Source organism: Hydractinia symbiolongicarpus, chromosome 5 (assembly GCF_029227915.1).
Source record: "Hydractinia symbiolongicarpus strain clone_291-10 chromosome 5, HSymV2.1, whole genome shotgun sequence".
Lineage (NCBI taxonomy): Eukaryota > Metazoa > Cnidaria > Hydrozoa > Anthoathecata > Hydractiniidae > Hydractinia > Hydractinia symbiolongicarpus.
The window spans coordinates 12,918,518-12,935,126 of NC_079879.1; the positions used below are offsets into that span (position 1 = coordinate 12,918,518).

At 33.5% G+C, this 16,609-nt stretch overlaps 2 protein-coding genes across 2 annotated transcripts; one reads left to right on the forward strand and one right to left on the reverse strand.

Annotated features, from left to right (window-relative positions):
- The first annotated feature begins 105 nt into the window (after window positions 1–105).
- LOC130644859 (dual specificity protein phosphatase 1-like) lies at window positions 106–2,768 on the forward strand. Its single transcript, XM_057450630.1, has 3 exons — window positions 106–704; window positions 1,762–2,127; window positions 2,239–2,768. Exons 1-3 carry the CDS (start codon window positions 341–343, stop codon window positions 2,649–2,651), a joined length of 1,143 nt encoding a protein of 380 aa, XP_057306613.1. The 5' UTR covers window positions 106–340; the 3' UTR covers window positions 2,652–2,768.
- On the reverse strand, window positions 2,674–16,215 carry LOC130644858 (uncharacterized). Its single transcript, XM_057450629.1, has 7 exons — window positions 15,795–16,215; window positions 13,551–13,714; window positions 11,829–12,192; window positions 9,958–10,261; window positions 9,012–9,363; window positions 8,367–8,850; window positions 2,674–3,354 (listed from the first exon to the last, which is right to left on the reverse strand). The coding sequence occupies exons 1-7, from the start codon at window positions 16,065–16,067 to the stop codon at window positions 3,052–3,054; spliced, it is 2,244 nt and encodes a 747-aa protein (XP_057306612.1). The 5' UTR covers window positions 16,068–16,215; the 3' UTR covers window positions 2,674–3,051.
- Window positions 16,216–16,609: the final 394 nt, after the last annotated feature.

Below are 16,609 nucleotides of genomic sequence, written 5' to 3' on the forward strand. Positions count from 1 at the left end.
ACTGAAAATATTTTTAAAAGCCACATTATGAGTTAGTCGTTATCTTTTATGACAACGAGGATGTCCATATTAGTCGTAGTTAAAACAATTGAATTCAACGATAATGTTCCGATTGTTCTCGTGGTCAAAAATATTTAAATGATTAATAAACACAATAGCAATTATTCATTCGAAAATGTGCCGTGTTAGCAGAACAGCCAATGAGTAACGAGGAATATAATATAATTAGTGCCCAGTCCTTAGACCGCGTTTGTTTATATCTGAATATAAACACTGCCAGCACATTTTAATAATACGTTTCTTGCGCTACGGACACGAGTGTTAAACTAGAAATATAATTATGAAGATGTTAGCGAAGCGTGTTTGTTTGGCTGTGGATTCGCAAATAATTGCTGAAAGCAGTGATAAATCAAGAATACTTTTAGACGTGAGAGAACCTTCATCTTATGGAAAGTCTCACATTAAAACTTCAGTAAATTTATTAACATCGAACTTAATATTACGACGATTACAACGTGGTTCATTGACGATAAAGAGTTTAATGCCAGAGAGTGTTGTTACTGAGCTTGAAACTGATATGTACCGTGATACTATAGTTATTTATGACGAAAGTTCAACGACCGATAACGAATCAAGAAGAATTTCTGTTATTGGTAGTGCCTTAAAAAAGGATTTCCCGAAAATGAATATATTTTTCCTCGATGGTAAGCTTTTAGATAGCTAATATTAGTATGTTATGATTTCGCGTTTCAAATTTGTGTTTTTGTAATAGTTATATTATGTTTATTCTTATCTCATCATCGACAGAGGAAATTTACATTATATAGAGGACCGGATTTCTTTTATAGCAATAATAACTTTAAGGAAATAATTGGTCGTTAATCATTGTTTTCAACTATCCGTGGTAGCGTTTGAGTAAAGGAAGTGCCTTTCTTGTCAAGGAATTAAGCATATCCTGCTGCCATCATTGAGGCATACGGAAGAAAAATGTCCTAAATTTCTAACTATTTTCTAAACTTTTACGCTTTGGGTTAGTGGTTTAATTTGAAAAAATAAAGAGTCTTTTCATTTTCATTTCTTTAGCTAATCAAAAGTAAATGTTCTTTTAAAAACTACGCTGATTCTACTACGATTTATAAACACTATTTTCAAAATTTTAAGCCAGGTAGATAGTGCTAACATGTGTTTCCCGCCATAATTTTTCTTACAACTTGATCTCTTGGGCACAGCTTGAGCATGTTGGCGCCATTTTTTTAAATTTGTTCAAATTTACTTTTTTAATAGCCTACCATAAAAAAATCCTAAGATGAATTCTTCCGCCAGGTGTTTCTTCTCGGTTATTTTATTAGCTTTAATTTAATTACATTTCCAGGCTGGCGTAGAGTTAACGAAAAGATTGTATAAAAATTGTTTTTATCAATACCTGTTTTCATTGAGAGAAAAAAGTATGCCGAAAAATATACTACGGGAATTTAAGCGCGAAAAAAACATACTCAAAATATAAACAGATGGCTCGATTATTTGTTGGGTTAATTCTGTGACGTCAAAGCTTTGTATTTGTCACGTGTACAAACAAAGGTCCGGAGCAAAAAAAAAGAGAATTCACATGAGCACAAAATGCTTTTCATTTTTCTTTCTTTAAAAGAAAAAGTAAATCGTTAACAAATAATTAAGGCGCCTATAATATATCTCCTTTGTTGTTTTTCCACACATGTATTCCATATTTAGAATGCTAAGATATTCTTTCATTTTATTTCCCAGGAGGCTTCAACGACTTCTGCGAGACGTACCCCATTCATTGTGAGTTTGATTATCCAGTCGATATTCCGAATCCGTTTCAAATATCAATCGGCAGCCAGCTTGCTGTTGATCCGACCGACAAAATTGATGGTACGCCAGACGACGATGCGTGCCCTGTGGCTATCCTACCGTTCGTGTACCTGGGAAATGCATATCATTCATCGCAAAAAGAACTTCTGAAAAAACTTGGAATTACCGCTATTTTAAATGTTTCGCGAGTTTGCCCGGTGTTGTTTCCAAATTCTTTCGAGTACAAAACGATATCAATCGGCGATAATGCAACTGAAAATATAAGTTGCCATTTCGACGAATCCATCAAATTTATAGGTATGTCGTCTTCATTGTTCAAATTTTTATTTTTGTGAAAACAACGAATCAGTCTTTTTTCCCGAAGTTTGTTTTTAAGTAGTGTGTAATTTTATTTGTTTAAATCTTTAGATGATGTTAAGTCAAAGAATGGCAAAGTTTTAGTTCACTGTCGCGCTGGTATATCGAGATCAGCAACGATTTGTATCGCGTACTTAATGCGAAAATGTGGCTACACATTGGACGAAGCTTACGACTTCACGAAAAAGAAGCGCTCGAATATATCACCTAACTTTAACTTTCTTGGACAGTTACTCACGCTGGAAAGTGAAGTTTTATCAGCGAAAAAACTCGAAGTTAAAAGCGCAGTGACTAATTCCGCGCTGTCGCTTTCAATCGAACCAAAAAGAGTACCTCTGACCAGTGGGATTGTCACAAATTCCATTTTCACATACTCACCAAAGACGTGTATTAATTTTTTTGGATTTTCGTCACCTAGCAATCTATCGCCGTCAACGTATCGAGTTCTGTTGACGCCCACATAAGGATACAAAAAAAGTGAAAATATTAATGTTTTTTATTTTTATATTTATTAAAAATATTTTGTACAGAACATGTAAATATTGAAGAAAAAAGAAAAGTTGCGTTTTACAAAATAATAATGTATTTTTTTTCCTTATTAGGAAGCAAGCGGTCAGCTTTTGTCAGAATATATATCTCGCTAAATATTAAAAAATGTTATGCGTCACAATATGTCAAACTGAAGTACGACAGCTGTGAAAAAACCGCAATTCTGCCGTTCGGAACAAACACGTGATTTCTATTCTAGGCAAATTATTCTAAGAACGCCAGCAAAAACAAAGTCAACATTCATACGTTTCGGTAGAGGTTTGTCAGTACTGTAAACAGATGATAAAAATAGGTGTTTTCCATGTTACAAAAACTCTAAAATTTATACTTTTTAACATTTGTCGGATATTTTTTTGCTCGTTCCAATATTTTCAGCAGCGTTTTAACGTCATTGATACCATCCTCGCGTAATTTCACAGTAGCTAATTCCTTTTGTGTGCGTGTTGTACCAAATTTCGGGCTGCGCTCAGTACTTCTATTCAATGTATAATCATTCTTAGCTGTGAATAACTGATTACAATCACGTTGAAACATCCGCACAGCTTTCTGCAACCCAACAGAATATCGGCCAGTGCTTGGCAATAACAAACTGTAGAAACCGAGGCTTTTTAATGAATCCTAAATATGAAAATAATCAAGACATTATTCTATTTCCAATGCGCGGTTCTGTGTTTTGATTTTCAATGTTGATTTTAACCGGACGGTATTACACAAGTTCATGTTGCAACAAAAGTTGATTAGTATCACCATCCTGCGACAGAAGCATAAGTTTTCACCAAAGCAACCAAATTTTATGTTAAATTTCATTGGATGAATTAACCACTACAGGGAATGGAAATGAATAATAGTTGTCGGTGGCTAAATCTGAATTTCCTTTTCGCAGTTGTAAAGAAAACAAAAATAACAAAAAATATATATAAACGGTAAAAATATAGTACTATACAATGTTAAGATGATGCTATACTGTGTTGGGCTGCGTTTAATCTCCAATAAATTAAAAACGTGTTAAGTTGCATGGCAACGACAAAATTGTGTCATTCATGACGTCACAATATTATGCAATGTATACATAAAAAACAAAGCCTATGATGACGCATATGTAAGTACGGAGTGTAAAGTTCGATCAAGAAAAAGAAACATTAAGAAAACGGAGATTACAAGTCAATAATAAACTTTATTTATTTATTAGTTTTTAAACAAAACAAGTTTCATTACTGATAGACTGTTGACACGTTTTCAACAATCAACCAAACAAACAATTTTCACCCCTCAAAGATACCTGCGCAACAGCGCACGATTTTTATACGAGACTGTTTTCTGTTGTATGTATAGGTTCCCTAATGTTGAAATTTTCTCAGTCTGCTAAAGTTTTGTTGGAAATTTGGCCTGTCTAAGCCTAAGGTTTCTTATACATTGCTTTCTTAAAAAAACGTGTATTCTAACACACAATTCGTCAGACAAAACCACTCGTCATATAAACTTCTCGCCACCACCGAAAAAATCGTCACTTCTGCCGACAAATTTTTCCCGATAAGGAAGGTCCTTATCAGGTAATACATTTTGTTACAACAAAGTGACGAAATGCAAAAATAATAAACGATTTTTAGTTTGTTATTCCAATTTCCAATTTGTACAATGCTACTTGCATTTGTAAGTAGAAACCTAAAGATGTTTTCCGTTACACTGATTCAAACTAAAAGTTTTGAATGAGAAGAGCTTTAGTGTCGTGTAAAAAGTACACATTTTTTAATGTGAAGTACGTTAAAGAAGATCGCAGTTTTAAGCATATTAAACCGCCTATAGGCCATCGTATTTAACCTAGGAATTCATTGATTCCCTTCTTGTACCCTAGTAGCTTAGCTCTATATATCACACCTTTGATCGACGTGGTTTGTGATTCTAGCAGTACGTTTTCCTTTCCTGTTCGTCAAATTCCTGTGCCTCACCCCCACCTATCATTAATAACTACATGAAAAAACCGATTCATTTGTTAAGCTTTTTGTGATGGATATGAATTTATTTGTAAAAGATTTTTTAACAACAGTATAAATTTTTTTCTTGATTGTGAATTATAATTTCGTCACTAAAGCGTCATTGTTTTGTCTTCGCTTGTCGCCATATCATGTCACATAAAGCGAACGAGTCCCTCGATATTGAGAAATATATGGGATTTGATTAATCCTTCGCCTATTTTCATAATTTTCTTTTGGCAAAACGCTGTTACGAGTTTTAATTCTTTCGTACTTCAAAATGTGTCTTACAAAATCTACAATTTAAAACGGAACAGAAATGACAAGTGTATCAGTGACGATATTCGTCCTAAAAAATTTATTTTTTGTAAAGGTCAAGAAACTCGATAACAGCGGAAATGTTTAAGACTAGCTTTACGTACCAAGATAATTTAATTAGCGCAAAATTTCCTATACAGTCAAGAGGGTTCAGGGTTCAGGCAAAATTAATCGATTCAATTTTCAGAAATTTTACATAAATTCATACCATTTCCCGTCGTTTGTCTAGAAAAATATTTTACTTTAATTCGCGAAAGTGACTTTTTGCGAGCAAAAAAATTGTGTTCAAGAATGGTTCTATCAGTTTCAATTTTTGTTCTTAACGATAAAAGAATGTTCGAAAATTTCATTTTAACATTGTGAGGTTTATTTTTTTTAATTCGAGAAAGTTAATGCTTGCAAAATTTGCAAAAGTGTCTATCCCAAAAGTTTGTTAAAGTAAATCACCCGAAAGTGATTCCTACTTTTCTTTTTCTTCCTCTTCAAAAACAAAACCTTTAAAAGTATTATTCTATTTTACATTTTGAATTCAAACGCACATTTTGGATAGCATGCATGTTTCACGTTTTCCGCTGCTGCACTTTTCCGCTGGTGGGCAACAGACTTTAAACAAGAAACAATAAAGACAATTATGTTGTCAAGTTTGCAATTCGTGATCGGGACCCTTATTTTATGTTAGTTTTTTCCTCATTTTCCTACATCTGTAAACCTCCAGAACAACTTATTTGTCAGTTTCGTTTTCACAACATGAAATTGACATCATCGGAAAGAGAAATTTTCTAGCTATCAATCCTTAAAAGTTTTAAAAACCGTCACATTTCGATTTCAATCTTTACAGTATCCTTCACTTCAAACCACAAGTGAAAATAATTAAGTAATAAGTGTTTTAATTAACTGTGACCGCGCTGTGTTGAGACATCCTAAAGCATATGACATCATCAGACGAACTCTAACGATAACCAAAGAGAAAATAAAAGAACGATTAAAAAAATGTTCCCAGCCTTAAAAACAATAGAGTACTTTTAATTCGTTCGTGGTCACGCCTTCTACAAAAAAAGGAAAAAATATAATGGCAGCCTCGTGATAGAACGTCACTTTTTGCTTGTCAAAACGCATAAGAATGAAAGTAATTTAGAAAAGGCAATATATTCGCGCCAAAACAACGAATTATTAACATTGTTTGGATGCCACGTTCAGATGACAGCAGGAAGAGGAGGAACCTCTCGAGAAGAAACGGACATAATAAATACGGCTGTTAAGTTTTGAATCATAGTCTCGACAAATTAATGTGATGCATAAGATACTATCAATAAGATGAGAATTCGAACGCTTTTAAAACACCCTAAAATTAAACAAATTACGTTAAACAAGCTGTTGCCTAGCAACAGTGCAAAACAAAGCAAGGGTGAGGATAATTGTAAACTGTGTAATATTTCCGGGAAGTTTTTTTCCTTCCCTTTTAACAGCCTGCAGCATAACAACGGATCAACAATAGAAATAAAATTAGAATTGTGACATCAGGCAACCGCCGTTGACGTAATTTGACTCGCCCACCTAGCCTTTATTGATTATTTTTTTAATTTCTATAGTTTTCAAAAAAAAAAACAACAACATAATTTGGAAGTAGGAAAAATCCGAGAAGTGTTATGCGTATGAAACCATAGCAACAAAAATAACACCACAAATCAACAAACACGATCGCTAAAGTTAAAACGACCCTAACTTATCCTGAACTTAAAAAACTTGAATACAGTTTTTTGTTTATTTGTTTTTTGTTTTTTTTTAACATTAAACAACTTGCCAGGGTGAAAATTTTGCAAATTAAGCAACTTAAGCTTAAATTGGGATAACTTAACAAGTAATCTGTTAAGGAGTTCTTCAAAAGTGTAAAGATATCGAGGTTTCTATACCTCTGAAAATTTTACTCACAAAACAAGCAATATAAGGAAATGGGATTCATTCCAAGACACATACTATTTGCGCATTCTCTTCAAATAAATTGCATATTCTGAATAGGAATTGAAAAACGTTTTAAATGTCGCTACGTAAAAATTCCGTGGTATACTTAGGTTTTATAGATATCTAAGCATAACTGGGCAAATATATACATAAAATAACCACAATTCGAGGTTAAAATTCGGGAAAATCAAGTGGCTGCTTATCTAAAAAGGTTAACACCCATTTCTTCCTGGCCTCTGACTGACGATCAGATATTACTTAGAGGATAAATACAATTCCAGCTGCAGAATAAATGTTTAGGAATAATTATTTAAGTCTCTCGCCAGAACTTATTTTCAAATTTATTGTAGCGAAAAAATTAAAAAATCGAGCAAAAGAGCTTTAAAATTCATCAGTACGTTAACATAACTTAACATCACAAACTTTAAAGTATTTTATTAGAAACTCAACTATTTTACTCAAAATTATTATTTGTGAGCCTGAAGAGGAAGCTGCTCTTAGTTCTTGTTAGTAACAAAAATAGCTCAAAATAAATGGCCAAATGAATGACAGACAGCGGCAGCATTAGACGAAACAAGCGCAAACAAAGATGAAACGAAAATAAAACGAAGATAAAACGAAGAAATAACGAAGAAATAACGAAGATGAAACGAAGAAATAACGAAGAATTAACGAACATAAAACGAAGAAATAACGGATATAAAACGAAGAAATAACGAATATAAACGAAGGCCTAAAGGAGGGAGTTTTAACGGATTAGAAATGTGGATAACATTCACCTCGAATGTTTTATATAGTTCAGTGACAAAAATCTCAGAAAAAATTTTTCCGGCTGACAAACAATGCCGCAATTTATTTCGGCGAAATAGTTAAATTTTGAATATTCACGAATGAAGTTTGAGGGAAATTTGCGAAAATTACTGCTGTAAAGGCTTGTCATGACAGACCCAAAATCAAAACGATCATGCGCGCACTATCACCTTGAAAAGAACTGCATTATCACATATAGTTAATAGACTTTTAAAACAAAGACTAATAAATTTTTAAACTTGACTTTAAATGATAACAGGGTTGAGTTAGACAAAAATACTCCGCTCGTTTTAACAGTTTATGGAGAAAAAGAAATGAAAATATGGTACATTGGATCAAATTAACGCGCACAGCACTAAAATTATAACTAGGCTTAACAGGTCTCGTCCACCTTTTTACCTAAATCTTATTTTTACATTTGCAGGTTACTATAAATTGTGAGACACTCTTAACACGATGAAAAATAATCTAGGATGTAATATCCTAATGCACAGATTGTTTACTTCTACAAGTCGACAAAAACTCTTTGTAACTAATTAGCGGTTATCAATGCTAACAAGAAGGTGGTCTTACCTCGATTAATTTGATAATATTATTTACATCCTGTTCGCGGTCAGCAGGACAAGATGGGTCAGCGAGACAAGCAGGGTCAGTAAGACAAGCAGAGTAATCCTCTTTAAATTGCGCGTTCATTGATTGTAAGTCCTTTTCAAGATCTTCTTCATCCTCAATGAGTTTGATTTGCCTTGAATTTCTTATTCCAAGTGCGGTCAAGTTATAATACGAGATTAAGCTCAAGTTGTCTCTTTTTCTTTTCCCGCAAATCCGAACGTATCTTGGTAACACAGTTACGTCGTTACTATTAGTCTCGCACACAGTAAGAATTGGGACAAAAATATTCGTTTTATTAATTTTTGCAAGTCGTAAAGTAACTTGAGGGGAACTTTGAAACAAAAGTTTGTGCACGCTTTCGAGAGATATTGCTTTTTTAAACTGACACAGCGAGACGAAAATTGGCGGCGCTTTACTTGCTTCACGAAAGGCTGAATGAACAAGTCTAAAAATAAGTAAACAAAGGTTATAAGTAATTCTTTGTGATTTTCTCTATTTTTCGCATTTTATCATACATCATATCACGCCAGCTGATACCCAGCAAAATATTCCTGTCACAAAAACAATATGCTAAGAACTGGTAAAAAATCGGGTGTTTAAAATTACCTGCATGGATTGTTAAACCAATCAGAACACAGCACCATTTCATAGCCAGCAAGCTCAAAGTTTTCTTCAACTATTTCGAAAGGCCAGTTCTCTCTTTCGCATAACTTCTTTAATTTGCTCGACATCTCAGACACAAACAAAACTTGTGATGTTTGCTCTGCACCACCAATTAGTGAATCGAACTTTAAATTCTTAATATATTCCGAAGCTAGCTCCAAGCTTGACAAGTAGTATCCAGTCTCCGAAAGCATGTAACTTGGATTACAAAACTCTCTTAAGAACTTGATGTTGGAACAGAGGTTGGTGACACCAGCTTGAAGCACTACATACACCCACACGTCAATAAATTCATCTAAAAAAAATTCCACTTAAAATAAGGCTTAAAACAGTTTAAAACTTTGATTGGTAACAACTACATTTTTATGGCTCACGCGCCATCGATTTCAAATTGGTGCAAAATAACCCGGTTGTGATAACTTCCTTAAGCGCACTAAAAAACCCACTCAAAAAAGTTATTTTAGCCAAGGTGTACAGTACAGGTACGTTTTCCTCTGAATTCTCTGTTAAACTTATCATCATTTCGTTCAACAAAACAAGAAAATAATTTTCCTATCTCCAAAGTATGCTATTGGCTAATGATAACTCACTACATATTCCCAATCATCCCAATAAAATAAAGAAAAGAGCATGCACATAATACAATTCCATTATTAGGATATCAGTAGTGTAAAGGTATACCGCTACTTATAAAAGTAAAAACAACAGTGAAAACTCTTGCGTCAAGATTATGAAACATAAAAGGTTTTCACTTAACTTTTCACAGTGTAACCCTAAAATCTTGTTTCTTTAAGTCATTCCTGACGTTTTTAAATTTTAGTTAAGATTTTCAGATACGCTTAAAAGTCTGTTTTTCACTTAGTTCAGTACGTCATAACAAATTACTTGCCTGCACCCGCCACAACATCTGCATTCAAACAAATTTCACCCATCCTATTAATAGTCGAGTGGGCGGACAAGATAATAGCGCGCATCTTCTGAGTTGGTAGTTTAACCACAGACATGCATCTCAACTGGAAAATTGCATCACGGTAAGGCGCCTCTGAATTGTCAACATATTCACGTGTTATACCGATGCCAGTCTGAGCGAGGGAGGAGAACTTCTTGTATTGTTCACTGATGATGTCGTCGCTTGCATCACGTTCAAAAATACAATCAGATACATGAGGAATCAAAGCAGCTTCTATGATGACCTAAGAAAAAGTAAATATAACTAGTTGTAAAGAGAAAGTATATATAAGTAGTTGTAAAGAGAAAGTATATATAACTAGTTGTAAGTTCGTTGAGGGATTTATTTCCACGAGGTGTTGTTTTTTCTCCATTTTTTTTTTTTTTTATAGTTTTTGCTATAATTTTACCATGTTTTAAAGTTTACCGGAATAAGGAAAACCCTAAGCGCAATCGAGGCAAAAGTAAAAGAGCCAAAAATTGTCATTGTAAAATGTTTACACTTATTCGAAGGGCAGTACTAAACTGTTGCCATAATTAGTATTAGTATTATTACTATTATTTACCCGGGATAGCTTCTTCAGTTTCTATAGGAACTGTTAACAATAAGGGGCTTGCGAAGGGGTTCCTAGCGCATTTAAAGCTCCCATTTAAGCTACGGAAGGCGTGCAAGCACAGCAACCGTTTAACTAGACAACTGCTTAAGATATCAATCCTATTCTCATGCTAAACGTCACGCAGAAAGAATAGATTCACACTAACATAATGTAAGATGAACAGACAACAATTTTTTTTTAAAATAAATCTATATTTTTAGGTTTTCAACCCCTTGTCATTGAAACACCCTACTTTCGTTCTATGTACACCACGACAAAGTAAAGTATAAGAAAGAAATGCACAAGCATATTTAGACAGGCTAAAAAGGTTATTTCACAGGTTATTTGTAAAGAAATACAAAAAATTTTCAAAAAATGCTGTATATGAAATGCAAAAGCTATTATTATTATTTTTTTTTTTGCTATTTGCAATTGTGTCATCAAATAATTCCAAAAAGTTCCCGAACTTTAATTCTCTTATATGGACAGTATTTTGATATCTGAAAGTTGATACCTTAATAAAAATCTAATTGGCGTACTTCCGAATATACGGGTGTTAGATACCTACACATACAGATACAAACTTCTGATAGTATAATATATCATTGCAACTGACTATCTATGATACCTTATATTGTTTTTGTGTGATTATTCTTTGAAAACTAAGGGATGTTGATTATCTCTCATCTAACTATTGTGATAGATGTCAGTCATAACATCAATATTGGCTTTTTTTAGCTCCAATATATAAACTTATAAAATAAATAAGTAATATAATGATATCAGAGAAAAAAATGTATGTCTGTTAACTAAAATTTACTTTTGAATTTTTTGAAATTAGAAAAAGTAAGTTGCCCGCCCCCCCCCCCCCCCCTCCTCTTTAAATAAAAGGAATGGTTAGGTGTATTACACCTGAAAACATTACTTTTAGTCCATAAAACTAAGTGACACTTTTTTTTGCTATCTAATAAAAAGACCTATGTATTGGTCAAAAATCACCATAAAATGTTTTTTTACATACATTTTAAAAAGTCTGTTTTTCGTCTCTTTGCTCAATCAAATTTCAGTTTTGTTTCTAGTTTTTAGGTAGAAATTTCTTCACCAGCAAATTAAATACACACCAAGAACTAATATGCTTAATCACCAAAGTAGATCCTTATCAATTTTTTTAAGAATGAGAAGATTCTAAAATAGTAAAGCTGATTACAAAACTTACATAAATTTGATCCCTTGTGACATCAACTTTTGAATTTCCACTACGTCTCATATGACCAAATTTAGTCAAAATGTGTTCAGTTAGGGCTCCTACAAATTCTTGATAATATTCAGCAAAGTTCATTTCTTTCATCTCGGCTTCAGAGCTGTCCCAACACTGATGAATAAATTCTCTTATTTTTTTAGCTTCAAATGTATTTGAATTCACATTTACAATGTTACTGACATGAAGAGTGAAATCTGTATCAACGACAGGATCTCGTTCTACAAAAAAGTATGTTTGTGAACGAAGTTTCTCAATATCAACTGTATCATGTGTGAATGATCTTGTGTGTTTTACTTCTTGAGTAGCCATATTGAATAACCTGATAAAGAAATAGTAATTTGTAAGGAAAATAAGGGGATTGGTAGTAACCCAATTTTTGTCAGACTTGTAAGCAATGAGAAACGTAAGCGAGTCAACGAATTTAATATATTCAGTATTCGTCATAATACATGTTGTTAATATTTAAGACATAATTTATAGAAAAAGTAACGAAAAATGATTTCCTAATATGGACAAGACATCATCACACTTCAGCTTTTTCATGTCGCATGAGTCATTTTTCATCAATTGTAAGCATTGGCAAAAAAAGTGCAGGGGTATTGATAGAAGATTAAAAGCAGACATTCAGTTTGTATTGTAAATGTGGCAAAGGTGAGATTATAGACAACAAAGTTATTCCACATTTAATAATATCCAGCCAAAGATGAATTATCTGCCTAGGTTTTGTGATGCAAGCAATTCTCAAAATTAAACATGTTTCATCTTGCACAAACATTGTTTAATGCATCTGCTAAAATCTACTTATATTAAATGCTAAGGGCACCCTGTAAGACAAACAAACAATTAGAAAAGGCAGTTATCGTACACAAAATTAATTGGGATGATCAAAGATCATTCACCACCACCCTTCTGGTATTCACATGTTTTAACAGCATGTCCAGAGAAAATTAGGCCTTTTCTAACAACCTTTTAGACCGGAAAAAACAAACAAGCATTGGTGTACTACAAAAATTAGCTTAAATCTAGATTCAAATTAAATTTGCAGAGTTCTCAGTTGATTTGTATCAGAGGATCAAGGACTTTTGAGAAGCAAACATCTTTTCTTATAAAATGTAATTACTGTATTGCATTGCAGTATAGTGTATTGTATTTGCTAATACTATCCATTAATTTTTAAAAAATAATTGCTGAATTTAGTCCATCATAATTTTGGCTATTTAAGGTCAGTGTATATTGAAGTCTGCAACTGTAACTGTAACTGTTGTGCCACACTTGTTATGGAACGTTTGTTGCGCAAAATATCTTATCTCACTTTGTTGTGCTACTTGTGCTTGCTTTGAAGTCGCAACAGTGACTGCCGTATACAACAGTTGCTCAACAATTTTTGTATTAATGGAAAATGATCTTTAACAGTACTGTTGCAAGGTGAATATATTTAATTACAAGGCATAGCTGACTTGAGACAGGTTTTAAGACAAAATGTTTCAATGAAAAAATGCATTTATAAAATTGCCAATCAGAGGGCCCAGCAAGATTAGAAAAAACAACATAATTTATTATAACTTTCCTTTTGAAAACAAAAAAATAACAAATTCATAGATAAATAAGTACTTGACTTTACTGTTAAACAAAAGCAGTTAGTTGTAACTTATATCATCATGCTTACGCCACACTTACTTCATTTTTTGTCCAAGTAGGTCTAAAATTTGAGACTGTAGAGCATGGATTCTTGGGCATGTTCTGGACCATTCTTGATATGCATGTATTGTGAAGTCTGCAGGACAAGGATCATCGCCACTTTTCTTACTAAGTTGTTCCAGCTTATTCATGATAAAATGAACCTAAAAAATTAAATAATTTATTGGTTAGTATGTTTTATGTAAACCTTTAGTTTTTGCAACAGTGTGGGGACCACCTTTAATACCATTTTGCAAGGTTCAGAACAAAATCAGATCAAATTGAGGAGATTTAGAGATGTGTAGTCAAGCTTCAATGACTGATATTAACTCCGGGTCACCATGCAAAATTAAAGGGACCAAAAACAAACAAAATATTGCCATTGAAATATATCTTTAAAGTGACCAGCATCTGATATTTGTAAAAAATGCTGTAAAGATTGTCTTTAAAAAATCTCTATCCATACTTCTTTTTCTACTTTTGAATGCTGAATCTAATGATTGAATAGGAGTTGCGTAATACATTTCTCCCTTAGTTTTTAAACAATCATGTATATAAAATTGTTTATATCATGAAGTTGTTAAATTAACTGGCTTATAACATTTTTTTGGAATCATAAAATCAACCTTAAATTTTAGGTCTTGGAATTTTGTTTTCAAATTTACTGGCTAACCTGAGCTGTTTATCTTAATGTGTCTAAACTAAAGACAATTATTACACCTAGGACAACTGGGACATATGTATAGCGCATAGATAGATAGATGTGCATATTTTACATGGCTAGCCTCACAAATATCGAGGGATATACCCTGTCTATTATTTCCAGGAGGGGCCATGGCGTAGATGGAGAGTCCTAGAGTATTTAATGCTCATTTTGAGCTACGCAGACCCAATTAGAGCCCGCGCTCTACTAGACAACTCCCGGCAACATCCAACGGCCCACACAGTATGCCATCTTCCCAATTTCCCTCACATGGCTTGGGTTAACCCGGGGCTATGGTAACATTCACTCGCCCATGTTGAATCGCCGTCAAGAGGAATCGAACCCCGGTCTCCCGCACAGAGTACGAAAGCTATAACCACTAATCTACGGCGCATACTGTCCGTATTACATGATCTGCTAACCAAACGACTGTCGCTGCGATCTGACAACTCTGCCCACTACCTTTATAACATTCACTATAATCCATCCTTAAAAATAACTTTGCAATAATGATTGTAAAAAAGGCTGGTATTTGCACAGGGTCAAGCAAAAAAGGATCAGCTGAAACTTCCTAGTTGCATAATTTACGCCTTACTTTTGTGATGTGTTTATTACAATGTGAGATCCACTGGAATTATATCTAAAGTCTTTTTTTATGAAATGGTTGAAATACTTGCCAAACTTCTCCCTGATGTACTTAGTGGATGCTTTAAACATCGCTATGTATCTGTTTCTATTCCTCAAAAAGTAAGCGCAACATCCGGAAAGCATGATGAAGCAAATTAACAAAGAGGATCTATGAAGGAGGGCATACATGACAACAATTTTTATACAAAAAATGATTTTCCAGCATGTCTAGCTTTATAATAACATAGTTTTTTTTTTGTTTTTAATGACTGATTACAAAAATAAAGATAAAAATGTCATTCTCCCATCGTGCATACATTTTCCCGGTGATGATTGTGATGACTTTTATGTATAATACACAAGTTTTGATACCCGTTAAATTGGTAATATGTTAGATCCTAGACTTAAGGCTAAATATATTATGTCATAGCAATGCAGTCTTGCCAGTAAACAAAGAAATGGCTACAAAGAGAAATCACAAAATTTAGATGCTTATGTAATACGAACAATATAAGCTACGGTCAGTGCAAATGACTGTACATAAAAGACTCCCTGTAGTTTAATAGATGAGTTTCAATGTTTACGTTTTTACGGGATTCTTGCACATGTACAGAAAATATAAGAAAAATCGACAGGCAATAAAATGCAAACCTTAGGTGAAGAAAGTCAAATTATGGTTAAAAACTTTATGAACTGTGGCCTCTAGCATCTTCTCACTGATATATGATCTAAATCCAAACTACATGCAAGCCATATTCTAATTTCAAGATCAAAAGATACCTCTATCTGAAAATAAAATTTGGAATTGACTGGTCCACCGCTTACCGGCTGCATTATTTTGCCTGTCAATTTGTATAAGAGGTCTGGGGATTATAAACAAAATGCGTCACAATGTAAGTCGTCTATTATCTCACCTTGCTAGCTTGGGACAGACAAAACTTCAGATAAAGATCCACAATAGATTTATCAATGTCATATCTAACTTTGCAGTTAGAGATAACTTCATCTTCCCTTCTTTGTAACGAATCTGCTGCACTCCATGAGTCCATCATCCACACCGTTGTCAACTCTCCTCCATGAAAGGATGAATCAATCTTTTCTCGCTTCTCTTTCAAAATGTTGACCTGTGTGACAATGTCAAAGTCAATGTCTTTAAATCTCTGATATTCTAAACTTGCATTGTTCATATTCGATACCTATTTGTTTATGAAATCTAAATAAAAGCTCTATAGGTAGGTAACTAGATACATTATGGTGACAACATGTCTCACACATGCAAACAATTAAAAAAGCCAGCTATAAAAATACCCTTTCTTTTCTTTTTGTTTCAGTGACAAAATAACCACTTACAACCACATCTAAATTTTAAGATTCAAAAAGCAAATATAAGCCACTAAAGCAGTTGTAGTCAAATAAAAATGTGTAGATAGCGACAAAACAACAAATCTCAGCAGCAGCAAGACAAACATTTTCTGCAAGAAAATGTTTTATTATTGTACCAACATTCAGTTGGTTGACCAGCATTAAATCTTTAGGGCACGATGTTGTAAAAACAACCTTGTCCCCAGGGCTTGGCGGATTTTATATTTGGCAAAACCAGAGGACAAGGTTGGTTGTCGAATGCTGAAGTCATCGAATGGGAATCTAACCCACTAACTTTCTTTTCAGCAATCTTTAGTCTTTTTACATTAGGGCAGAACACCTGAAAGACCTTTTTTTAGTCAGCATT